The sequence below is a fragment of the Thamnophis elegans genome, chromosome 16, assembly GCF_009769535.1.
Source record: "Thamnophis elegans isolate rThaEle1 chromosome 16, rThaEle1.pri, whole genome shotgun sequence".
In the NCBI taxonomy this organism is placed as follows: Eukaryota; Metazoa; Chordata; class Lepidosauria; order Squamata; family Colubridae; genus Thamnophis; species Thamnophis elegans.
The window spans coordinates 489,965-515,341 of record NC_045556.1 but is presented as its reverse complement, the minus strand read 5'-3'; the positions used below and the strand labels follow the sequence as shown (position 1 = coordinate 515,341).

The 25,377-nt window shown below is 59.9% G+C and overlaps 2 protein-coding genes across 4 annotated transcripts in view; one reads left to right on the top strand and one right to left on the bottom strand.

The window, feature by feature from the left end:
* Nucleotides 1–99: 99 nt before the first annotated feature.
* FAM81A (family with sequence similarity 81 member A) lies at nucleotides 100–24,926 on the bottom strand. 3 transcript variants are annotated; one of them, XM_032232680.1, is made up of 10 exons: nucleotides 24,847–24,926; nucleotides 8,935–9,117; nucleotides 7,612–7,681; nucleotides 6,995–7,268; nucleotides 6,407–6,525; nucleotides 5,427–5,556; nucleotides 3,833–3,939; nucleotides 3,458–3,593; nucleotides 2,876–3,071; nucleotides 100–2,632 (listed from the first exon to the last, which is right to left on the bottom strand). In XM_032232680.1, exons 3-10 carry the CDS (start codon nucleotides 7,656–7,658, stop codon nucleotides 2,526–2,528), a joined length of 1,116 nt encoding a protein of 371 aa, XP_032088571.1. In that variant the 5' UTR covers nucleotides 7,659–7,681; nucleotides 8,935–9,117; nucleotides 24,847–24,926; the 3' UTR covers nucleotides 100–2,525. The 3 variants fall into 3 exon arrangements, with proteins under 3 accessions (XP_032088571.1, XP_032088573.1, XP_032088572.1); XM_032232682.1 differs by having other exon boundaries at nucleotides 2,886–3,071; XM_032232681.1 differs by having other exon boundaries at nucleotides 3,458–3,542.
* MYO1E (myosin IE) overlaps nucleotides 9,966–25,377 on the top strand; it is a 30,696-nt gene continuing 15,284 nt past the window's right edge. The window contains exons 1-8 of the mRNA XM_032232658.1: nucleotides 9,966–10,043; nucleotides 18,121–18,264; nucleotides 20,386–20,475; nucleotides 20,678–20,772; nucleotides 23,239–23,326; nucleotides 24,018–24,107; nucleotides 24,317–24,448; nucleotides 24,881–25,015. Of these exons, the coding sequence (XP_032088549.1) occupies nucleotides 10,041–10,043; nucleotides 18,121–18,264; nucleotides 20,386–20,475; nucleotides 20,678–20,772; nucleotides 23,239–23,326; nucleotides 24,018–24,107; nucleotides 24,317–24,448; nucleotides 24,881–25,015 (777 nt within the window). The 5' untranslated portion in view covers nucleotides 9,966–10,040. The remainder of the gene's footprint in view (nucleotides 10,044–18,120; nucleotides 18,265–20,385; nucleotides 20,476–20,677; nucleotides 20,773–23,238; nucleotides 23,327–24,017; nucleotides 24,108–24,316; nucleotides 24,449–24,880; nucleotides 25,016–25,377) is intronic.

The window sequence follows — 25,377 nt, the reverse complement described above, 5'->3', positions numbered from 1 at the left end:
CGAAGATTCAGGTCTCTCCTCCCCAAGGAGAAGGAGGGTCGTCCTCTGCGCCCCCCTCCCTCCCCCCCCAGCGTCTCCCCTCCACTATTAAAAGCTCCACACCATCGCGCAGTTGTTGAGCCCTTGTTTATAAAAGGCCGGTCGTTTGCCCGCTAAGTAGCCAAAAATTACATAAATATAGACATGTATTTTGCTCTCAAAGACACTTAAGAAATACCTAGAGAATTTTACCCATTGCGATTATTGTGGATGAATTCACATTTCTTTTTTAAAACAAATGCCTTTCCAGGTGAGAGGAGGAGGAGGAATGGTTGGGCACCATGCCCTGCCAGCCGCTGCTTCAACCGGGCAGTCCCTTGAGCAAGGCAGAAGCTGCCCAGGAACCTCCCTGGGCTACCCAGGGGCTCCTGCGAAGCTCCCAGCCTGGGCTAGGGCTGAGTCCGGCCATCTGCTTCCCAGGCTGGCAGTAGAGAGAAGGAAGGGGTGCCCACCTTCTGCTGGGGCTTGGCATGGAAAGGCCAGGACGCATCTCCTTCCCTCCACCACTCCAGTGGTGCCCTCCCGGACGCTGGCTGGGAATCGGGGAATCTGGGCAGTCCCAGAAGGCTGCCCCAAGGCTGCCAGAGCCCCAGCTTTTCCTCCCCATTGCTGCATCCATTCCCGGCTCTCCCCGTGCCAGCTGTGGGGCAGGGAGGGTTCCCAAGTGGGGGGTGAGGATAGTCTGCTTGGTCCATCTTTTGTTGCCTTGGTGACATCCTCCACGGGCAAGCAGTCAGCGTGTGCAAGGAAGGGGCTCTTGGGGGCCAGGCAGGGCTGCCAAGTCTCTGCAGTCAAATGAGGAGAGAAGCGCACCTGAGCAAGGTGAGCCCGGCGTCTGCATAGATTCATGGCCGTTGGGTTGGAGCCAGGGCCTCAATTCAACCGGCATGCTTGGCTGAAAGGCCCAGAGCCCCGGGGAGCCTTCCTGATGAGGGCTGGCTGCCCAAGGCGAGGGGCGACCCGAGGAATCAGATGGGACCCAAGCTCAGCGTTTCTCCTTTGGGGAAGGGGCTACCCTTCTATTTCTCCAACGCCCCCACCCCAAGGAAGCCTTTGAGGAAGGGGCTGAAAGGTCCCTGGCTGGGTCAGGTTTTGCTGCCAACTTTCCATGACAACATTCTATATTTTACCAACTTATCTCATTTCTGCAGGAGGTTCGCATTCTGAGGAAAAACACTGCAAGGTTCTTCCACTGTGAGATGTTGCAAAAGGAAAACGTTACCTGACAGAAGGTGAACTGAGAAAGAGGCGGAAGGGAGCAAGGAGTGTGGTTTTGCGAAAATGCCACTTTGCTTAAAGATCTGAACAAAAAGCACCTGAGCTTCAGGTGAAGGCAGAACAACCCCATCCCCGGACAAGCTTCCTTGGGGGGAGCTCCAAGCCTCAGGGCCCTCGGAAGGAAAAACCCTCCATCTGCCTTCCCTTCCTGGGTCCAGTCTGCAGGAGCCCAAGGGGGCTGGGCCAGAGCCGGGGGGGGGTTTCAACACAGGAGAGGCTCCCGGTACCTGTGGCTGGCGGGATCCTTGAAGAGGAGGGCAGGTGGCCCTCTGGGGCAGCGCAGAGGAGGGGAGTCTCAGCCCCAGAGACACGGAGGGCAGGGTGATGCTCTGGCTGGGGCAGGGAAGGCCTGCAACCAGCAAGGATGGGGGGCACTAGGCATGCAGGGAGGCCTTGGGCACACCTGCAACCGCTGGTCCTGTTTGGGAAGCGACCAGGGTCCTCCTGCCACTGAGCAGGGCCCCGGCTGCAGCGGGAATACGTTGGCAGTGCTCAGCTGAGATGAACGGGCGTAGGAGGAGGGAGGTGCTGCCCGGGCCGGCAGGAGAGCTGCAGGGAAGCCAGAGGCAGATGGCACGAGGCCCTCCGAGGGCAGCTGGGCTGGAAAAGGAGCCACCGTCCTGACACGCAGCTGTATTCAGAAGCGTCAAAAAGTGGGGGAATTGGGGAGAAGCGGCAGGGGGGGGCGCCAAGCAAGAATGGGGTTGACAGGCCGTGTGAAGGGCAAGCAGGCGACAGCCACGGGCTCCCCGGGGAGACCTCCTGGGACCTTCTCCTGGGACCAGATGTTGGGGCGAACGCTGGAGGAGGAGTCAGGCGTGGAGACCGAATATATGCCCAGGGGAGGCTGCGGTGGGTGGCACTTCCCTGCCTGGCTGGCACCCTCTTGCCACTTGCAAAGCGCCCCTGCCCTGCTCAAGGGAAGGAAGGAAGCGGAGTTTCGGAGTCTCTTCCATCGGCTCAGGTGTCCGGATCTCTTGGCCTCGATTGCAGAAAGGCCAGTTCCAAAGTCCAGGGAGGCAGCTGAGATCCAGAAGGACCCGGCCGTCATCCTGTCCGGTTCCCCTTGCGAAGGGCAGGTTGGTCTGGCCACGCTCGGCCTCTCTTATTTACAGTAAATGACTTGGCCCAGACGGCGAGTGTCCGTCCTGCTGGGCCAAAGGGAGGGAGGGGGGGTTGCTCCCTGGCCGGGCCCCGCCAGCTGCCCGTCACTTCAGCCGCTGGATCTGCTTCTGCAGCTCCTCCTTGTCCAGTTTCATTTTTGATTCCAGGACCTGCTGCAGGGATCCGATGCTCTCATAGATGGTGCTGAGTCCTGGAAGGGGGGGAGGAACGGGGGGAGCTGGGCCACCCTTTTCCCAGAGGAGCCCCTCCCCCCGAAGCCAGCCTTGTCCAGCAGCAGGGAGGGAGAAGCCACGGCCAATGGGAGAAGCCCTGGCAGTGTAACTGGGGGCGGGGGGGAGTTTGCCCCATTACTCTCTGCTGACACCCCCCCTCCCCCCCCCAAGAGACCTGCCCAGACACCTGTTGCCAGCTGGGTGTCCCCAGGTCGCCTTACCGGCGCTAACCTCTGCCTTGACTTCCTTGATGTCCTCAGTGAAATCGGACTGGAGTTTGCTGAGCTGGACAGTCATCCTGTCCTCGGCCGGATTCGCCTCCTGTTCCTGGGCTGAGCCCTTTTGTCCGGCTTCCATTTTCTGCAGCTTCCCGTGGATCTCGCTCAGCTGCGTCTCCAGGGCCCTGCTGTCCACCTCCTGTGGCCAAAGCAGTGGGAGAAGCAGCCGTCACCCCCCCCCCCCGGCCCCATTTGGAGGGTCGTCTGAGCCCCGGAAGCCCCCGCCTGCCCTGGGCAGAGGGGGGGTTATTCCCAACGGCTCCGAGGAGAACCTCAACTTAGGGGCCATCAAGGAGCGGCAGTTAGTCAGCCAAGGAAGAGGCACGTTCACTTCGGTCTACAGAGTGAGGCCTTCCCCATACATCTTGGCTAAAACAAACCATGGCCTGGTGCCGAGTGGAGCCAGTTTGCAACCTGACCCCCGTTTGCATTGTGTGCAGCCGACCGACTGGCACAACTGACGGAGCTCCTGTGTCCCTCCGGGGGTGGGGGTGCTTCCCAGGGCCCCCCAGGACAGAGACCTACACTCTTCTCCTTGATGGCGAGGAAGAGGTGGTCAATCTTCTCCAGGAACTTCTTCTCAAAGCGCTCCTGTTCCTGCTCCATCTGGCTGCGGGCGGAGGAGATCTGGCTGGTGAGGTGCTCGATGGCGTCCTGCAGCCTGGGGGGGGGGGGCAGAAAGAACTCAGCCACCCCCCAAACAAAGGCAGCAAGAGGGGCTCAGGCCCCCCGCACGGCTGAGACGGAGCTCCTGGGCAGGTGGGAAAGGGCTCTGGGAGGAAAGGCGGCATTTCCTCCCCCAGGGGCACCTTTCAGGGCGCAGAGGGTGTAGCCCTACTGCAATGGGTGGGGGAAACGGTGTGAGCCCCCCAGGCTGGATCCTTGGGGGAGGGCACCTACTTGGCCTCCAGGAGATGGAGCTGCTGGTTGCTCTCTTTGTAGGCCAGCTTCAGCTTTGCGTCTTGTTGCATCACCGACTGCTCAATTCTGCTCAGAAGGTGGGAAATCTGGCAGGGAGGGAGGGAGGGAGGGGGGGGCAAGTGGCGGCTTCTTCCACACGGAATTCCCCTTTACAAAGAGCCTGGCCCAAACTGGGGGGGGGGGGGAGAAGCCCCAGGTGCCCCAACGGGCTGCCCATAGTCGCCGTTTCTCCAAGCCATTTGGGAAAGGGTTGCTTTTTACGCAATCCACACGGGGGGGGACTGTTCCCATGGAGGGGGGGGGAAGCATTTGGTGGTGAGGTCTCTTCCCTGCCAAGGGGGGGGGGGACATGGCCTTGCTTCTAAGCAACCCCCCCACCTGCAAAGCAAAGGGCGTTTTTCTCCAGCTGCCACCTTCAGGTCCCATGAGCCCCAGCCAGGATGGAGAGGCTCCTCCTATGCCCACTTGCCCCTCTTGCTCGCTCTCTACCACCCCCATCTCCTCGGGACCCTCTCCCCCCAAACTCTCCCAGGGCTTCTCTCTGCAGAGGCTGGCCCAGAGGGAGGGGGAGCCCGGGAGCAGCCTCGCTCAGCCAGCCCCAGGGTAGCCCCCCCCCACTCTGAACTGGGAAGATTCCCAAAATAGATGCCAGGAACGCCCTCTGATCTCCGTCAGCCTTTTTCCTGACGACGGGAGGGCACAAATGGGCAGATCGTAGGGGCTGGAAGGACACGGGATCCCCTCCCCCACTGGCTCAAGTGGACCAGGGGCTGCTGACCAGGGGGAGCAAAGGATTTTCTGCATTCCTCTGGAGCGATGCCCCCGTTTCTCCAGGGGGAGAGGGGGCTTCAGCACAGCTGGCAGGAGGGTCTTGGGAGAGGCGGGGAGGAGGGTGGCCCGGCCTTTCCCTGACCGGCTGCCAGCCCAGAGGGGCCCCCGGGGGCTTTGGAGCTCCACTTTCTTTATCCAAAATGCCCACCCGCCCCCTCCTTTTCTCAGCTAGCAAGATAAATACCCCCCCCTTCACAACCTTTTTATGCAGTAATAATAACAATAGCTCAGCCGTGCAGCTATTGCGTCTCCCATGGCAACCGAAGCCATCTCAGAACCCCAGCTTTCCTCCCAGAGGGGACTCGGCCCACAGAGGGAATTGCGGGGGGGGGGGGTGTTGGATCCAGCGTCCCCCAACCCCAAACAAATGATCTGAACTGGGCCCAGAAATGCACTGAAGCTGATTTGACGACCTTCCTCCATTGAGTTTCTGCTTCAACCCCTCCCGGCTCCTCTGGGGGCAAGGAAAGAAGCCAGCAGACTAGGATGAGAGCCAGCCCCCCCCCCCCCCCGGGGCCCCCAGACCAGAACCAGCTTCAGAGGAGAAAGGCTGCGGGGGTTCTGCTCCTGTTTTGGGGGCTGGGGCCCTGCATAGTCAGGCTGGCCAGAGCAGAGCCGCCTCTGGGCCGGGGCTTCCTGACCCCGTTGGGCCTGGCTGAAGGGCTCCCAATCTCCCTGGGGCTCCCGGGCGATGCCCACCCTGGAGAGAGGAGCGGGCGACCCGGCGCTTCAAGCCCCTCACCTGTATTTCCGTCTCCTTGATTTTGGACTCCAGGATCATTTTGGTGGCCTGCTGCTCCTTGCTGAGGCTCTGGAGTCTCTCGTAGGTGACCTTGTGCTCGGCGGAGACCCTGGCCAGCCCTGCGTCGCACCTGGGGCGGAGAGAAGGGAGAGGGGCTGCCGGAGATGGCCGAGGGGGAGCCAGCCGGACTCCGCTCCTCCCTTTGGCCAGCCACATGGACTTTAGCTCAACCCAGCAGATGGGCTCCTTCTGGGCTTCCTCCCCAGGCAGGCAGGCAGGCAGGGGAGAAGCAGGAAAGGGGGGCCAGGCAGCCACAGGTGGGGGCTTCAGGGGAGCAGCCGAGGGAGATCTTGGCAGCCATGGAGCAAAAGGGCATCAGGGCCAGAAGAAGCCGACTCTCCTTGGACTGGAAGCCCGGGGGGGGGGGGGGAGGGTGTCAGCCAAGTACTTCCCCAAATGAGTCCCCCTGTCTGCAGGGCGGGTCCCTCGTAGGGGAGGGGAAGGCCCCAGAGCAGACCGTGGTCGGGAAGGAAGAGTCTGGGGCCAGTGGAAAGCCCCTCCCGCCAGACCCCCTCACCACACAGCCTTGCCAGGGAGTCAGGCCAAATCAATGGCTGGGTGAACCGAAGGGAGCCATGAGCATGGAAAGAGGGCCAGAGTGGAAAATGCTTCCTTTGCGCGGGCTCTTGTGAATTTAGTTTGCAACTGATGGCCGGAAGAAGCTGCTCTGTGTCGGTGGGTTTTGCCCGGGGCCACAGGACCCCAACTGAGGGGCCCCAGGCTGACCACAGAGGCTCCGATCCTCTGCGCACCTTCTCAACCGCCTCATAACCCATCAGCAGGGTTAGGACTGTGGCTCCCAAAATCCCCTGCCTTCTTCCCCAGCTCCTCCTCCTCCTCCGAAACGGCCTTCTTGCATTCCCCCGAGAGTCTCCTCCCCCACAGAGGGCCCCCCTGCTTCGAGCCCTGGGGAGCCTCACCTGGAGACCCGTCCACGAAGGTCTCCCAGTCCAGACAACTGCCGCATCTCCAGACTCTTCAGGGTGGAGTTTGTTCCGTAACTCAGGTTGTCCCTGACCCGGATTTGCTCCTGCAGAGCCTGAGAAGCGCAGGAAATAGGATCAGGAATCCCCCCCCCCCACAGCCCCTGGAATGGGGAAGGGCGAGAGGGAGCTGCGGGGGCTTCCTGCCTATCCCAGGGCTGGAAGGAACACTGCAGATAGAGCAGCGTGGCCAGGAGCAGTCTACCTCTCAATGCCGGCTGAGAGGTCTCTGCGCTCCCAGCCGGGCGCTTCCTCTAGTGCAAGGAAACTTTCTCAACCTGGGGGAATTTCGGAAGCTGCTCGGGTGGGGGGATCCTGCCCCAGGGGAGCCTCACTCAGCGTGGGGGAGGGCAGAAGAGGGAGGGTGGTCCTGGGACGACGTGGTTGGGCGAGGCCTGGCTGTTCTGTGGTCTCCAGCAGCCCCTCCTTTTCCCAAGCAAGCGTCCCTTAGTGGGAGCCCCGTGGCCCGGAGCGGCTCCCCCGGGCGTCCAAGGAGCCTCAGGGGCCGCAGGAGCCGCCACTGACCTCGATGTCCCGGTTCAGCTGCCGGACGATGGCGGTGATGTTGCGGATGTGCTCCTCCAGCAGCTGCCTGGCCAGCCGGTCCCCGCCGCCCTTGTTCTGCATCCGGTGCAGCGTGGAGACGATGTCCTCCTTGATGCGGAAGGCGTGCTCCACCAGGGCCGCCGTGGTCTTCTCATGGCTGAGGATTCGGTCCTCCAGCTGGTCCATCAGGCGGGCGGAGCCCAGGGGAACCGCGGTCAGGGCCTGGCTGTGCAGCGGGAAGTTCCGGATGCGCCTGAAGGGGAGAGCAGCCGAGGGGCAGCAGCAGCGGCAGAGGGAGCCCACCTTGACTCTCTCGCCTCCCGGACACCCACCCGCCCACCCACCCACTCACCCAGCCCCTATCTCAGCTCTCTCCAGCCTCTGCTATGGCTTGGCAGGGGCCTCTTCTGGGCCTGCCCTCTGACCTCAGGCCAGGGCCAGGAGAGGGGCAGAAAGGTGGCCCGGAAGCAGCAGGGAGCAGCTACCCCCCCAGAAGCCCTCAAGAGCAGCCCAGCCCAGCCAGGGAGCCCCACTTGAGGCTGGCCAGGACCCTCCAGAGTCCCCCTCCCTTCCCCTCCTTGGGGGTCTCGGGGTACCTTTCGGTTGGGCCGAGGGTGGAGAAGTTTGGGCTCCTCTGGGCCATCTTCTCTCGGCAGGGGTCTACGCCTGTTGGGGAAAGGGAGCCCAGAGGTTGGCGGAGGGAGGGAAGAGGGGCGAAGGAATCTTCCTGAGCCAGGGAGGGGACTGTGGAAACGAGAGGCCAGCACGGAGGGGGGCTGACCAGCCTTTTGGGGCCCCTGAGGGTCCCAGGGCTTCCTCTGCCCTTGCTGCTTTCCTGGGGGCTCCTTTGGGGCGCATCTATTCAAGCAGCAGCGCTCAATTAATGGCGCTGGGGGGGGGCAGGTGTTGAAAGGCCCCCATTAGGGGCTTCTCTGGGGGAGGCTTTGCTGGCTCTTCCTAAAGCAAAGCAGGCAGGAGCAGAGGGCAGGAGGGGCGCATCGCAGTCACCCGGGAGGGTCTCCACGGCAACCACAACCAGCGGTCCTCGGAAACACCCCCGTCTGAGGGCCCCCCCACTGCCTGCCTGCCAGTCCAGAACCTCCGAGGGTCTTCCAGCTGGGCTGCCTCCCATTGGGCTGGCCCAGCACAGCAGGAAGGACGGAGGGTCTCACCCACCCCGAAGGATAAAGCTGGGCTCCAGGAAAGCCCCTCCCAGGCTGAGCTTGGGGGTCCCAAAGGCCCCCAAGTGGGATTCAAGCAGATCCAACCTGTGGGTGGCAGACTGCACAAGTCTCCCTATTCACCCGTGGGGGGGGGGGGTAGAATATCCTCCCTCAAGCGCCAAGATGGGTATTTCTAGCCTGAAAAGGCGTCTTTGTATGAAACCCCCCACCCCTTGCAACAAGCAAAGAGCTGGAAAGGGAGAAATTGTCTGAAGGGGCCAAATTCCAGAACTCCCTCTTCAGCCCCCCAGCCCCAGCCCCCAGCCGCCTCCTGATTCTCCAGGGAGCTGCTGGGGAGACCTGCCCTCCCCTCCCCTCCCCTTTTAGGGCCAGTAATGCAGAAAGAAGACGGGCCTTTCTTTCTCCCGGGGAAGATCCCCCCCCCCAAGGCAGCTCAGCAACTCACAGCACCACATGCCACATCTGCATCCAGAGCCCCACATGATGCTCTTCCCAAGACCTCAAACATGAGTACCGGAGGGAAAGGCATCGCCAGAGGGAGGGAGGGGGGCTGCTTGTCTCTGCCCATCTCCAGAGCAAAAGCTTCCCCCGTTCCCCTCCCCCTCCCCTCCCTCCCAATCTGGGCACGATGCCTGCTCACCTGAGGAAGCGGGGTGGCTGGCAGGACCAAAATAGCCTCGGGTGCCCCCCTTCCCAGACCGAGGGAAGAGCGAGCGTGTCTGAACCCTTTCTTACCTGTGGGCAGCAGGGCAGGGCTGCCCCAGACCTTTGCCTAAGCATCGCCTCCTTTGCCCACTTCCAGATGTGCAGGAATGCCAGAGCCGTTCCCTGAGGCTGGCATGGCCGTCCGGCTGGGGCTGCGCGGCAGAAGCGCACCTGCCCTCTCGCCTCTTTGCGGGTGGGGCCTCTGCCAGCGTCCTGGAGGAGGGAGGGAGGAGGGAGGCAGGGAGGAAGGAGCGAAGCGCTGCGAGCGGTTGCCAGGACGCTGTCGCTATGGCAACCCCCATCTCATCCTCCACCAACCGAGCCCCTCCTGGCGGGAGAGGAGCAAGGGAACTTATTTATGGGGCGCAGCAGAGCCGAGACCAGCAAGGCTGCCTCCCCAGCGGAGCCGGGACCCCCCAGCGGCGCCCTCCGAAGAGCCGCAAAGGAAGCAAGAAGGAAAAGCCGGTATTCCCCGCAGATTCGCGCCAATAAAGGACTCGCCTCCCTCCCTCGCCAGGAAAAGCCGAGCAAATCCGGCGGCGGATAAGAGCTCCTCGCCGCGGCGGTGGAAGAAGCGGAACGACACCGCGGTTGGCGGCTCCCGAGGACTTGTGGGGCCCGACGGAGCAGACCAAAAGGCGGTTGACCCCGCCGGGGATGGCCTGCTCTTTCGCCCGCGACCGCCAGGGGCCGCTGCCGCCCGCCCGCCGCGTCCCGGGACTGCCGTCCAGTTCTGCAGACTGCCGCTCAGCCGGACGGGAGCGAGGGTTGGGTGGCCGGAGCTGGCAGGGGGATCGCGGGCGGGCGCTGCCCTTCGACTGCGGGAGTCCCGCGGCTTCTCCGGGTGGTGCAGTTCCCCCGTCCCCGAGCCGAGCAGCCCACCTGGCGAGGCTGTTACGGGGCCGGGGCGGGGCTGGCGGGCCGAGGCACCTTGTATGGGCAGAGGGGCCGGGCGGGCGGGCCGGGCAGCGGGAGGAGCGCCGCGAGGAGCCGCCTTCTCGGCCCGGCTCCAAGGCCCGGCGAGGGGCGGCTCCAGTCCGGCTCCCTGCATGGCGCGGTTGCTCCGCCGAGCTCTCCGTGGCGGCGCCCGGGCTGCAGCTGCGCCCTGAGTCCGACGGACCCGGCGCCGCTCGGCCATGGTGAGTGGGGGCCAGGGGGGCGGCGGGACGAGGAGCTCCGCAGATTCGCTGCCCGCCGGGGCTCCTGGGGTGGAGACGCGCCCTGTCCGTACGTCCCTGCTGCGGGCTGGGGGGGGGGGCTCGGCGGCGGCTTCGCGGCTCGACCTCCCCCGGGGGAGAAACGCGCGAGCTTCCGAGGGCTCCGTCCGTTCCCGTAGCGCCTGGAGGGGGCGGTTCCCCCGGAGATGTTTTGCTCCGTGCGGAGGCCAGACGTTGCGCCCGGGAAGGGCTCCGTCGCGCGTGGTGAAGGGTGCCAGTTCCAGGACCGGAGGGCAGAACGGCGAGGGCCGGCCGGGAGAGGGAGGCGAGGGGCACGGCCGACCTTCGTTCTTGGGGCGAAGTGGAGTTGTGTCCGTCCTGGGTCTCCCTCCCTCCCGCTCCCGCCTTTCCTTCTGCCAGGCGCCCACGGCGCTGCTCTTTCCCCGCCGGCCTTTCCCTCGGAGCCCGGGGGCCAGGCAGGCTGGTTGTTGGTGCTGCTGGCGGCGTCCTTGGCACAGCATCCCTCCCGGCAGGGCTCCTCAGGGGGTGATGCTCCCTTGCAGGCTCCGAGGGGCTTCGCTCCAGAGCGGAGAGAGAGAGCAGGGCACTCTCCTGTCCGTGTTGTCGACCTTGGGCTGCCCCGAAGGGAAGCGGCTGAGCTCCCAAGTGGGCAGGCAGGACCCCCCAGGCCAAGGAGAGGCAGGTGGGGAATCCAGCTCGAACGAAACTGGTGCCATTCGCAGCCTGAGGATCCTTCCATGCAACTGGCAGGGCTGCACGCAGGCCCCCACCCGGGTCCCAGATGACTCCGCTTCCTCCCAGCCACAAGGGCTGGCCCCTTCCCAAGACTGGGGAAGGCTTCCTGCCAAAGGTTTTGCCCCGGCTGGCCTGCTTGGTGAAGGCAATTGGAAACCCGGGCTCCAGTTTCAGTTTGCGGCAAGCCTGGCTTTTAACCGAGCTGGCTGGCGTTTCTGGCGCTCTCGGCCCAGGCTGCTTGGAGTGGGGGGCTGGGAGGAGGCAGCCTCCTTAACCCCTGGCTTCTCGGATCCCTCGCCTGGGAGAGATGTCCAGCTGCTTCTTGAGTTTCCTGCCTGGACCTTCAGGGCAGCCCAGGACCATCACCTTCCCCTCTCCAGAGCTGCAGGAGGAGGCAGCCTTTGCCGGAGTTCCGCCTCTCCGCTGTTTTTCAACTTGGCAGCATCACTTTGTGCATTTCTTGCACATGGAAGCTTAGATTTTGACCCCAACACCCCCCCCCCGGATCCTGGGGTCAGCTTGGGCTGCTTGGAAGTGGTCTGTGCTGGCAACTCTGCCTAAAGCTGCCCACCCCCAGAATTGCCTGTGGGTTGCCTGGATGCCTCAGGGGATCAGGAAGCCGAGGGTCAGTTGGAACCCCCTGAGGAGGAAAAGGGCTGCCTGTCTGATGCTCAAGACGCCACATGGGAACCTCTGGCTGGGAGCGCCTGGGATTTTCTAATTCCGTCTGGCTTTGGCAAGCGGCTCCTTTCCTTTGCTGAGTTGCCACGACCAGGGCCTGGTGGAGAGGGGAGACTGGAGAGGAAGGGGCTCCCACCCCCTGGGCCACTCCCATCCTCCGCTGGCTGGGAGGCTCCCAGGTGACGCCAAACACCTGTTGGAGCAGCCTGTCCCCATAAAGCCTCCGCTGCGTCTTGACTCGTGGCGCTGCAGCATCCCTGCGACACGGACCTGGCCATGCGCTCCACCTGCCCGTGGTGGCAGGCCTGCACACTCCCCCGGATGGAGGCCCCCGGCTGTCCTTCTGCCCCCTCCGAACCCCAACACGGGCCGAGCAGGGAAGAGGTGGGTACCATTCGGCTTGAGGGTGGCAAGGTTGAGTTTGACTTTGGTGGCCGTCCTAGTGAGTTGGTCAGACTGAGCCAGACCGCGTAGCCCCTGGACGCACAATGGGTCTTGTGGCTCCGTGGCCCAGGCATTCTTTCTCCAAAGCCAGCTTGCTCCCTGCCAGGCCAGGCCCTTCGTGTGTGGGGCGTCTTCATCCAGCCGCAGCCCTGGGCATTCATGGGATCGGCCGCCTGGTTCTGCTGGAAGGAGCCACGGCCCTTCCTGCCTTCGGTCCTGCTCCAGGGCAGGAAGCCGGAACTCCCTCGGCCGAGGAGGCGTAGGTGGTGCCCCCTCTGAGTGGTGGGGACAGGAGGAACGGTCGGTGGCCTTGGGGGTCTGGGGGGGGGCTGCCGTGGTGGTGCAATTGAGCAGGGCTTTGGTGCTGTGCGTCTGCCCTCCCCTCAGATTCCCAAAGCAGCTGTGAGCTTCAGAGGGCTCTGAGCTGGAGGGAATCCCCAGCAGGCCTTTGGCTGCAGGCCCGGCGGCTGCAAAGCTGGGTCTCTCAACGGGGTCCAGCCGTTTCAGGGCCGGCTGCTGCTGGTTCGGGCGCAGCTTTTCCGATCTGTTGTGGTCTCTCCTTATTTGCTTTGGTGGAGCGCAGGGCCTTCCTTTCTGCTGCTCCTTCAGAGGGAGGCTCTGGGGCGGGGAGGGGCTCGGGAGGACAGGCAGGGACCCTTTCAATCAACACAGTTGGATCTGACCTTACTGGAGGTTCTGGTTCAAAAGAAGAAAGAACACGCCCGGCTGGCTTGTCTGCAGCCTGGCTTCTCGCTGGCCGGAGAAAGTGGCTGGAGCAAGGCCTCTTCTCCTGGGAGGCAGGGGGTCTCGGCTCCGTTGGGCTGCTTACGGAGGAAGCCCTGGTGGCCTTCAAGGGGCAGTCCTCAGGCCAAGCCTGGCTGGGAAAGCTCCAGAGGGGGAGACCCCACAGACAGCCCCCTTGGTCGGGAAATCCCTCCTTATGGCAAGTTTACATCTGCTGGGTCTCCTCGTGTCCTCTTGGAGAACCAAGGGAAAGTGCCACCAGAGTGCCAGTCTCGGCCAGGGCAAATCCTTGGCACGGCCACTTCCGGCCGTTCAATTCTGCACCGTTGCTGGGCTGGGCCTGCTGCACGAAGAGGTTGAGGAATCAGGGAGCCAGCCTGACTTGTAGCCTTTTGTCCTTCCTTCTTTGGCCCTCCTGGCTGAGGAGGCGTCTTTGGGCTTAGGCCACCGGCGCATGAGGAGGATCCAGCAGGCTGGGGATTATGGGCCATGTCTGAGTGGGAACTCCAGTTGTGGTTTTCACCGACCTGCCCTTCGCTTTGTGGTGGAGAAGAACCCCACCAGGGTGGCCGCTGTGAGGCCGGTGTGTGTTGCAGGGCAGGGAGGATGTGAAGTTAATGGCATTTCTACTTTTCGTTGGGGAAGGCGCATCTCCAACTTCCTCCCACATCTGTGCTCCTACGAGAAAGGCCAGAATTCCATCATCATTCATCAGTTTTATTTCTCCCCAGCATGACTTACTCATCCCACTCCCCCTGCCCCCCCCCTTTCTTTTGTGCAGACACAACTTGCAGGCTTCCTTTTCAGAGGAGCCGATTTATGATTCCCTTTTTCCTTCAGCGCCTGCCTTCTGTGGCTCCTCAGCCCTCGTTGCTCCTGGCTGGCTGGCTGGCTCAAGGGGCCTGCAGGAGGTTCCATCGGGGATTCGGGTTCAACTTTTGGGGGCGGCAAAAATGTGATTGAACTTCAAGGGCGAGTTTTCCTTAACCAAAGAGCCTTTTGTGCGGCCGGTGCTTCCTCGGGGGCCAAGACCCCCCTCCTCACTGCACGTGGGGAAAGCAAGCCAGGTTTTTTTTGGGGGGGGGGGTTAACAGAGAACCAGTTGAACTTTCCTTGGTGGGTACAGCAAGTCACCCCCTCATTTTGCTGCCATTAAGGAAAGGAGCGACCGAATCCCCGGGTGTGGCTGAGTTTCCCCTTCAGCGAAACCTCTTCGTGTCTCGTGCGGAGCCTCCCATCTTTTCAGACAATAGGAGGGACAACTGGATCAGTGGAACCAAGGACCATGGGAGCTGTAGTCCAAGGCTTCTTGGGAGTGGCCGGCCCCACCTGCACCTTTCCAGCACCTGCTAGATAAGGCGACTCCCTTTTCCACGGCCTCTCAACCTGCACTGGGGTGGGGGGGGGCAGCCTTGTGCTGGAAACGCCTGTGGCCGATAACCCGGGCACAGGATCAACAGGATATGCCCCCCCCCTTCACCGTCTCTTCGGGACGGTTTAGGTCCGGATTGGATGGTCCTGCGACCCGAATTCGGCGGCAATCCCAGGGCCCTGGGAAAGTCCGTCGTTTCACGGCAACATCTGGCCCATTTGTCGTGTCACTTGGATCCCTGGCATTGAATGATTTCCCTTGCTGGGAATAGAACTTCCTCTGGTGCCAGTCTGATCAAAGGTTTCCATTCCAGGGGACCATTCCAAAGCTCCTGGTTGGGCACCTTTCTCTCCTCTCCCCAACATTCCTCACGGCCAGCGAGGCCATTGCAGAAGTGGGAGTGAGTGTACAGCTGCCAGCCCCTCCTCTCGGGCAGCGCAGGTCTAATTTTACTAAGTCCTCCTTGTGCCTTAAATGCTGCAGAGCAATCCGAGGCCCTTGGCCACCCGTGTTGAACAGGCCTTAAAGGGGTGGGGTGTGTGTGTGTGTCCCAGTCTTCCTTGTTAAAAGGACTGAGGGGTCCCCGGTGGCCTCAGTGGTGGGAGGGCAGCATGGCACTCCCCTTCCCTCAGCGTTCAAGGGCCTTGGGAACAACCGGTGCTGCTCTCAAGGGATGCTGGCAGCTTGAGGAAAAGCTGCTGCCAAGGAGAGGCTGCGGGGGCACATCTGGCTGAGGCCCCCCCCCCTCGCTCCCTTCCTGCCTGAAATGGAGCCTCGGGAAGAGGAGCGAGCGAGCGAGGGGAAAGGCCCTTGCCTTTTATTGTTCCCCTGAGGCTGTTGGCGCTCTGGGGCATCTCTCCTGGCACAGACCCCCCAGGGTGAGGGAGATCCCGGGAGCCCTGCCTGGAAATGATCCCGCTCCCTCTTTGCCAGCCTTGGGCTTCCAGGGCCCCCCAGTCCAGGCTCCATTTGCTGGAAGAGAAATGGCCCCTGGAATCATTGGGCAAAACAGCCCTTTGTGGGGGGGAGTTCCTGTTTGGAGCGACCCAAGCAGACGAGGCAGCCCGAAGGGAGACGGTGGGCTTCCTCGGCATCTCCAGGGGCCTTTGGGGACGCTGCTGCCTTGGGGCGGGGTGCCTATGGCAACAACTGTGCTGTGTTTAAGCCAGCAGTGTGTTTATTTGCAAAGGCGGGAGGCGGGGAGGAACGGCAAGGGCTTTAAATACTCTCTGGGTTGCGGTGCTGCCAATGCTTCGCAAGATAAGCTAGAAAGCTTGCTAGAAAGCGTCTCTGCCTTGCGGGATCCAAAGAGAATAAAGATGGGGGGAGGGCAGGAAAGTCCCTTTGATTCGCAAACATCAGAGCCGAGAATGAGCTCTGGGGGCTCCTTGTCCCTCACCAGAATCTCCTGAAGGCTGGGGAAAAGGCATTTTAGCCAGTAAAACCGTTCATACTGCCTGCTCCATCACTCCCGAAAGCCCCCTGTGGGCCTAGAGGTGGGTCCGCCCTACCAGCTGATGGAGCCTGTTGCAAGGGGGCTGCGTGGGGGTGGGCTGCAGGGAAAGCCTCTTGAGGGAGGACGGCTGCCCACCTTCCAAGACAGAGGCGAGATATTTGAAGAATGCTTCCTCCTTGAAGCAAACTTTCTTTTTCTTTTTTGCACAATATAGAAATATGAATAGGTTTTGTCTGGGTGATTTTAAAGGCTGATTATTGCTGACGCACTTTGAGGAGTCTCTGCTTATTTTGGCCTCTGTGGGGAATTCTTTGGAAGGCCGTGGGGCTGGCTCTGGGGCAGGAGCTTTTCTGGGAATCTGCATTTTTCCTCAGTGCCATCCAGGGAACGGTTTTTCCATGGCTTGGGATGATGATGGTCATGCACAGGATGGCAGGCCCTGGAGACTCTTTCCAAACAGATCTGGGGACAGACAGACAGACGGCTGGGTGGATAGATGTGTCTCAGGCTCCCCCGTCCCTCGGCCTGGCCCTGGATTCGGCACTCTCCTTCCAACAGCTCTTGGTGGCCAATGGGACAGCCGGAAGGGCTAGGGAACCCACTTCTCTGGGAATGAGTGGGTCTTGAAGCCCTCCGCTCCCTGGCCCTGCTCCGAGCCTTCTCGCAAAGGGCCAAGCGGAAGCTGCCCCCTCCACGGCCAGAGCTGCTTTAAGGCAGGAGGGGGGCTTGTGGCCCCTGAAGGCCTACACGTCACGTGGCCTGAATGGCCCCCAGGCAGAGCCGTCCGAGGTTTCCGTCCACTGGGAGCAGAGGGCCGGCTCTGCTTGGTTGGTGGCTGTGAGTCAGACAAAGAGCTTGATAAGGAAGGAGGGGAATGGCCATTGTGTGGGCTGCAGGCAAAACCTTTTTGGCAGATGTTTCGCAACAAGGAGTCATGATAACCAGACGCTGTAAGTTAACTGGCATCAGTGATGAGGAAGGAACCCTTCGTCCCAGTTATGGCCAGAGATGATAGAACTCAAGTTCGGGGGTCCCTTGCAAAGGAGCATTTCTCTGTCAGGGGGCTTCCAGGCCCCCCCCCCCGGGGTGAAATCCCTTCTATCCCAGGGTGTCTGTAGCTGGCAGAGCCCTCCTTCCCCCCCCCGCTTTGTTATGAGACGAGCGACTTCCTGCTCTCCGGTCCCCAGTTTTGGTCATCAATTGTCCTTAAAAGGAGCATCTGGAACGCTGCACTGGTAGCAGAGGCCACAACTGGACGGTGTGTCGTGTTCTATTTTTATCCGCTGACACAATTCTGTCGAGCTCTTTTGAGGCAGGGGGCCAAGGAGCTCTTCCTGTTGGCCCTTCTGCTCCCTTCTTTAGTCTCGCCCACCTTTAAGCAGGAAACATGTTCTGAGCACAGCTGGAAAGATGCCTCCTGATTAGGAAGTCATCACACGCCACTAATTCCATTTTTGGCTGCTTTTATCTTGGGAAGGAAGTTCTGTTCACTCGCTTTATATTCTCGGCACTGCCGGGGCTTCGGACTGTCTCTCCGGCGGAGGAAGCCTTTATTGTCCAGCAGTCGAAGGCCTCATCAGAATGGAGAAGCCACCTAGCCTTAGAGCAGCATCTGAGTCCTATTAGCTGTCAGTCAATGGACAATGAAAGGCCAGCGGGGCAGGGAGGTCACCTTTAAAAGATGCTCCAGTGAGCCCTGAACTAAGCAGATGCTCGGACCATGTCACATCTAAGGTCCCTTCTGCACCTCCATCACTGTCTGGTTTGGCTCTGCAACCCAACAAGACAGACAGACAGACGGAGACTTCAGAGGATAATGAGAACTACAGAAAAAACAATGGCTGCCAACCTGCCTTCCATTGAGGACCTGCACGAGTCCAAAAGGGGGCTGTGAAAATGTCTACAGACCCCTCGCATCCTGGACATAAATTGTTTCAACTCCTACCCTCAAAGCGACGCTATAGAGCACTGCACACCAGAACAACTGGACACAAGGACAGTTTTTTCCCCAAACGCCATCTCTCTGCTAAACAAATAATTCCCTCAACACTGTCAAAGTATTTACTAAGGCTGCATTACTATTACTATTAGTCTTCTCATCGTTCCCATCGCCCATCTCCTCCTACTTATGATCGCAGGACTGTAATTTTGTTACTTGCATCCTCACGATTTATATTGTTTCCTAGTATGATCTGATTGCTTATTTGTACCCTATGACTATCATTACGTGTTGCACCTTAGGATTCGTGACGAATGTATCTTTTTTCTTTTATGTACAGTGAGAGCATCTGCACCAAAGACAAATTCCTCGTGTGTCCAATCACACTTGGCCAATCAAGAATTCTATACTACTTCCAATTCCAAGGGTTGTGTATCTTGCAGAATTAATTTATATACACACAATTTGTTAACCGTGTGGCTGCTTGTACTTTTCGTTCCATAATTGTTACTGGCAATGCTGTCCCCCCCCCCATCTCTTGAACTCCCCTCCTTGGGGATTCTGTCTCCCCACTGATGCACCGTTTGTGTGGGTGGGAGGGGAATGGAGGGCGTATGCACCACCGTTGCTCCACTTAACCTGCTGCCGGCCTCTTCCTCTCTCGCAGGGGAGCAAGGGCCACTATCGGTATCACTGGCAGAGCCACAATGTCAAGCACAGTGGTGTGGATGACATGGTCCTCCTCTCCAAGATCTCCGAAGACTCCATTGTGGAGAACCTGAAGAAGCGATACCTGGACGACTTTATTTTCGTATCCTTCCCTGCGTCTGAGGGGAACCGACTCTCTCCTGCCCGGCCACATTGATTCGCCAGCTTTCCAACCAGAGGGAGGGGGGGGCGGGCAGAAGCATCTCCTTTCCTAGCCAGCCGCTCGGTCTACTTTCTTCCTGGCTGGAGGCTTCTTCCAGGCGGTGGATGCTGGAGGCCTCTCTCAGTTCGAGGGGGTGGAGAGAGCAGCAACGCAGGCGGGAGAACCGGCTCCTGGCCCTGCCGCCAGACCTGTTTTACTGCCGCCAAGGCCGCTTGAGAGAGGGACTCCATTGGCCTGAAGAGGCCTCCCCTTCTCATCCCGCTCACACACACGCCCCACGGGCAGCATCTCAGCAGCCAGGAAAGCCATCCGGAGCCCCTGGGCAGGATTTAGCCTTGGACTGGAGAGGGACAGAGCGGGGCAGAGTCTGCCCTTCCCTTGGGGGTGTCACTGAGCCCCCCTTCCCCCCCACAGAGGGAGCGCTTGAGCCTCAGGGCCCAATGAAGGCTGAAGGGGAGTCAGCTGAGGATCAGAGATGGAGGGAAGCTCTTCTTCTTCCCTGGGAAGGCAGCCCTCACTCGCTGCTCCTCCACCCCCCACCCCCACAGCTGCCTGGGTCCCCCTGGGAGTTGCTCTTATCACAAAGCAGAGTGGCCTTGTTTACCTGGCTCCCTTTATAGGACAGGAGAGCAAATAAGCCGCCTGCACATTGGGAGATTGCCTTGCCTGGGTGTCTGTGTCTGTGTGTGAAGTGCTCAACCTTTGGGCCAAGGAGGGAGCTGTCCTTGAAGAAGAAATGCAGGAATGTTTGTGTAAACAGGGATCTGGCCCTGGGAGGAAGGTGGGGGGGGAGTGGGGAGGAGAGCCAAGGCTGCCTGGCCCTCCCTTCATTCCAAGGGGTTTGTGTGTGTGTGTGTGTGTGTGTGTGAGGTCCTTGTTTCCCGACCACTCCATCTTGAAGTCCTGAGTGTTGGTTTCCTGGTTGGAGTCCAGCATCAACGGAGGCTCCGGCTGGGCCGTTTCATGCTTGGACAGGCATGGCTCCTGCCCCTCCCCCGCCTGTCCCAATCTTCCCAAAAGTGGCACCCCCAAACTCTCCCCCCCCCGGATCTGATGTGGGCCAGCAGAGACCCAAAGCAGCTGAAGCTAAGTGGCTGCCTCCCCATCGCCTTCCTCCGGGTTGAGCTTGTCTTGTCTTTCCGGCTGTTCAGCCACCGTCCCTCCTTCCTGGAGAATGTTGACAAAGCAGCCGCCCAGCCGGCCAAAGACTCGGCCTCCTCTGCTCCAGGGTGCTCCGACAGCCAATTCCTGAGCCAGATCCAGAGGCCCCGGGTGGATCTCTCTCTCCCTTCTCTTCCCTTTGCCTGGGTTTTCTTTTCTGAAGTAGTGGCATGACATCATCCTGCAGCTATTAACCCCAAACAATGGGATTTTGTTGGCGAGACTGAGGGCTGATTGTGCCCGTGTTTGCAGGGCCCAAGTATTTGCATGGCAGGGGGTGGGTGTGGTTATCTTGGGTGTGGTGCCAGTGTGGCGCAAAGGCTAACAGGCGCCTCCCAAGCCGAAGCTCTGCACCGGTTCTGCTCTTCGGTGGGAAAGTATTGTGGCTGACCTAGAAAAGGGGGGGAGGGGGGAGCCCCCGCGGCCTTGAGTGGCTTTCTCCTCCTCTTGCGACCCCAATGCTTGCTTTCACTCCAGATGCCAAGGAAGCGAAACAAGGGGGCAGGGACCCATTAACCAGGTTTAGCAACAGAGCTAAACCCTCAGCTCCAGGCAGCCCGTCCTCTGCAGGCCCGCGTTGTCCGGTTGGACTCCTGGCCTGCCGGGTGAGGGAGCCGAGGGCGGGCGAGGCAGCCCTTGGCCCCCAAGGCTGGGCTCCAGTGGGCTGGCTCGGTGAGGTAACGGAAGAGCTGCCGTTATTGTCCGGACGCCACCAGCAAGAAATGGGGGAAGAACCCCCCCCCCCACAGGCTGAGTCCTCCCTTTGCTTTTGAAGGCGCAAGTCAAAGAAATGAAAGTTCCCATCAGGTGGAACCTGGGCAGGAGCTCAAGGCCCCCCTAAGAGGAGGGGGCGCTTCTTCACCTGTGCTTCTTGAAGGGCCTTGACTTTTCCCAATGCAGACGTACATTGGATCCGTCCTCATCTCCGTCAATCCCTTCAAGCAGATGCCGTACTTTGGAGAGAGAGAAATTGAAATGTACCAGGGAGCCGTAAGTCATCTTCAAAACTTGTTTCCATTACAAAACGAATTCACCAAAAGCTCCTCCGCTTTTCCCGTGGCTCCCGGCTTCTTGCTCGCCGAGCCTCGTCCTCCACGTGCCCAGGTGGGAGGGGAGGGCAGGTGACGTGGGCCGCTCTCCTCCTCCCTCTTCAACAATCCTTGTGTCGGCCCCACTGCTTCCTTCTCTTTAGGCACAGTATGAAAACCCACCGCACATCTACGCTCTGGCAGACAACATGTACCGAAACATGATAATTGACCGAGAGAACCAGTGCGTGATCATCAGGTAACGACCCGGCTTTCCTTTCTATCCCTGGGATGGGCTGAGGGGACCGAGAGGGGGGGGACATCGCCTGTGGCTGGGTGGGTGGGTGTCTCTCCGTCCTGTTGTCCAAAGGAGCTTCGAAGCAGTGGGGGGGGGGGTGTCAGAATTTTTTACTACCGGTTCTGTGGGCAGAGGAAGGATGCTGCAAAATCCCCACTTCCTCCCGATCAGCTGGCACTCGGGAGGCAGGGAATAGATGGGAGCAGCCAGAGGTGGTATTTGCCGGTTCTCCAAACCACTCAAATTTTCCGTTACTGGTTCCAACAATTAGTTTCTTCTGCAATTCCTAAAGGAGAAAGGAGTGGGAAGAAGAGACGAGAGGCCTCCTCTCTGCCGTCTTCGCTTGTGGCCTACAGACTCAGCCTGGAAGCAGCTGATTTTGGGTTGTTTCCCCCCCAACTTGTCATTATTGTGGCTTTTTTATTTCTATTTCTGGTTTCTTACGCTTAAAAAAAAAAGCAGTATCTGCCACTTACAGGAACTTGCCCTCCGTGTGGCTGAGGACGGAAAGAGAGGCTTCTATTTGAAGCTTGGCACTGGGCAATTGTCATCAGGCTGCGCGGGGCACAGACAACTTGGCTGTGGTGGGACAACACGGGTGTCCTCTCCTCTGCATGAGCATCCTGACATTCAAAGTGCAGCAAATGCATTTGATAAATGAATGAGTCCATGTCGAGATGCCTGACACTCCAAATGCCTCGGAATACACGTAGGCCGCGAAATGAGCAATGGCCCTTGTCATGGGAGGAGCTCCTGGGGCAAAGGAGCTGGCAAGGCTCACCTGGTCCCAGAAGAGGCTGCTGGCAGGGGTTGCTTCGCAGAAGGAAGTTATTCACAGGATCTCGGGCAAAGAAAGGGCCGACGGGGCAGAAACCTGACATTTTCTAGAAGTAGCAGTTGGATGAAGGTGGGTGGGAGCTACTTTTGGGGGGGGGGCGGTCTAAGAGGGTCCCCCTTTTGGAGGCCAGGAGATCCATGCTTCTTTGCAAGGGGGAATGCTGCCTAGTCCAGAGGAGGAAGCTCCCCTGGGGCTGAGAGCCCCTTTCCCCTCCTGGGTAGCCAAGCCTCCATCAAGCCCGCTGGCCGCCAGTGGCCGTTTCTCTTGAGAACCATAGAGAAGCATGGCTGCCCAGCAACAGGGCAGCTTGGACTCGGTCAAGATTGCAAGCTCCAGCAGCCAAAACCTCTTTGTTCTCGTAGCAAATGTACATTTGATTTTTCACTTAATTCAATGACGCATTGGCCGTGATTTATTTTAGCATATAGCTGAGCCTGGCTTGGCAGGCTGATGGCCTGCATCCCTCTGGCTGAAAGAGGTTGCGTCCTGAAGAGGACTCGCCAAATCAAGATTGGGATCCTAATCATAGTTTCCCAGGGCAACGAGCCTCCTTGATCTTGGTGGGATTGACTTCTGGGAAAATACGTGGCAGATTTTCTTTCAATCACAAGTTTTAAGTGTATTCTTTGGCTGCATTCAAAGATGCTAAACAAGGTTTTTAAACCAGGGTTTGTTGGAGAAGCCCTCATTCTTGGCCCAAGATGCTAAGCTGCGGTAGCTGTGTGCACAGTCATCACACCAAGCCAAAAGCTTTGAGTCACACTGTGTTTTTTCCTGCTGACTTTTTTCTCTTTGTGTTGACTTTCAGAGCTCTCCAATGGGCACTGCAGCATTTTTGTAACCGTAGATGGGAACAGCTAATGGCTACCAAAATAGAGTCCCCATAATATTTCTTTCCCAGTGATATTTTAGTCGCACATCCTAGCTTTGTTTCCGAAAGGCTTTTGCAGACCAGGCCTGGTGGGGCAGCCCCAAGAGGGACAGAATTAGACAAGGCCATACATCTGCCCGCCACTTATTGGAAAAGCAATAGAAGGCAATTGCCCTACAAGGAATCTTTGGCTGCATCCTTGCCAGGAGGCCTTCCTGGACACTCCTGGAGGACTCGGGAGGACTCAAGGGCCTCGGATCTGCTTCTTGTGGCTCATAAATATTGCATTCTTGTCCTGCTAAGTTTTGTCCTGAGCAAATTCACTGGGATCCTGATCGATAAAACCGGGCAAATTGGCAAAAGGATCTCAACAGCGCCCAAGAGGGCAGCTGCTCAGGATGGGCCCCTCCTGCCATGGTCTGCCCCCTTGGAGGCAGGAAGCCTCTGGTGCTGGTGCTTAGGGCGCAGCTCTTGCCACACCCAGGGTTGCCTGGCGATGTAACATGGGACCCTCCGCTTTAACCCTGGCTCCCCATGGATGGAGGGGACGGGAAGCCTCGGCCATTCCTCAGGGCTCAGGCAAAACGAGCGGTGGGGAGGGAGGGGTCCTGATCTCCCTACGCAGGGCAGGGGGCACTGCGGGAGGTCAAGGCTTTGGGGACGTAGATGACGCTGCTTGGGGTGGTTGCAACAAGAGGCTCCTCTTCATTCTCCCCAGTGGCGAAAGTGGTGCTGGGAAGACGGTGGGAGCCAAGTACATCATGAGCTACATCTCCAGGATATCCGGAGGAGGCCCCCAAGTGCAGGTGAGAGGAGCAGAGGAGGGGGGCTGCTTTCCTTGGGTCTCGGACCCCTGTAATTGGTGGGCACTGTGAGAGCCTTGCTGGCGATGCCCTTTTCCCGCGTTGCCATGGAAGATCACAGCCTGCCTCTCTTTGGATCCGTAACCAGCCAAGGAGGGAGCAACTGTTGTTTTTGGAATGGGCTCAATCGCCCTCTATAAATAAGCCGCTCAGTTATTTCTAGGAAGGGGAAGGGAGCCATTTTCCCACTGGAAGCCAGATTTAGGCAGCCATGCAGCCAGGAAACGGGCAGCAGCAGGGCAGGGAGCCTTCCTGACTGCAAGGGAGATAGTTGGTCGTTGAGTTCGGTTCTGGGGTCATTCATGGCAACCTTGTTAACACCTGTGATTTGAGCTGGAAAGGGCCTCCATTCAAGGGGGGGCTGAACAACTGAAGGGTCTTTTGATACCCCATGTTGAGGGGGGGCATCCCTGGGTAGAAAGACCCCCCTTTGTTGAGCCAGAGGCTGAGAGCTTTGGCTGCAGAAAGGGGTCAGTGGCCCCCTCGCCAGTGCTTCAGTCCACTTGACTCAAGGCGGGTGCCGGGTGCCTCCTCTCCTCTGTGGCTGTTGGGGAGACCCAGCTGGGCGACCCAGCCAAAGGGGGAGGGGGCAGGACTTCCATCCAAGGCCCAACTGCCGCGTTCTGGCTTTCAGCATGTGAAGGAGATCATCCTGCAGTCCAACCCCCTCCTGGAGGCCTTTGGGAACGCCAAGACGGTTCGCAACAACAACTCCAGCAGATTTGTGAGTCGGGCCGTGGGGTCCCTTGCCAGAGCAGCTCCAGATGGGCCTTCGTTGCTTCCTTTCTGCCCCTGGGGAGGGGGAGGATGTGGGGAGAGATAAGGGGAGAGCCAGGCATCCCCCGTTCCAACCCCCAGGAAGGAAGGCGGGGAGCCTTCCCTCCGCTCCAACGGCTGGGCCCTTCTTTCGCCCTCCTCCTCCCTCGGCTGCAGGGGAAATACTTTGAAATCCAGTTCAGTCCAGGTGGGGAGCCGGACGGAGGCAAGATCTCCAACTTCCTGCTGGAGAAATCCCGGGTGGTCATGAGGAATCCCGGGGAAAGGAGCTTCCACATTTTTTACCAGGTCAGCAGCTGCCTGGGGATGGGAGGGGGGGGGGAGGCTGAAGAAGAGGCCCCCGAACCTCTGGCCAGGCTTGGCTGATCTTGGGCCTTTGGACTGCTCCCCCCATAATCCCCCAGCCGGCAAGTCCCCCATTCGCAGTCCGGATGCAACTCTCCTGCATAAACCCTTCTGGTCCAAGGCCGAGCCTTTCTCCCTGGAGGGAGGGGGGCGATTCTGGAGAGCCCACATTGGCGGGGATTCCCTGCCCAAAGGCTGCCATCCGCTCTCAGGGGGGAGTTTTCATGGGACAAAGAAATGGCTGTTTTCCTTGGAAGCCCTGGTGAAAGCAGTGCTCCCCCCACCCCCACTAAGGGAATTCTCTGCCCCTCCCAAACACAAGACGAAGTGGGCTAACTTACCGGGGGGTGGGTGGGTGGGTGGGTTATCCTGCAGCTGATTGAAGGCGCCTCCCATGAGCAGAAGAGCAGCCTTGGCATCACCCACATGGATTACTACCACTACTTGAGCCTCTCCGGATCCTACAAAGTGGAAGACATCAATGACAAATCTGATTTCCAGGAAACGCTGGTAGGTTTTCTTACCTGAGCCCTCCTCCCCCCTCCCAGTTTGAGGAGAATGGTTTCTGTGCGAAAATGGTCCTAATGGGAACCAAGACCAGTTGACTCTCTCTCGAGGGGCTTCGGCTAAGGAGGTCTGAGAGGGACCCCTTCCCCTCATCTGCCCTCCTGATCTGACCCCAGGTGCAGCTTTGAGACTGGCCAGGTGGCTCCAAAGGACCGAAAGCGGGTGGGGGGCAGCAGTGGCCCCCGTGGGGGTCACTTACGATGAGGGTGCCCGAGAAGCCCCCGGCTGGAGGAAGCGCTTGAAATGCATTAGCCCCTCTGGAGAAAGGAGGGTCGCTAAGGAGCCTCCCTTGCCTGTCCCTGCGC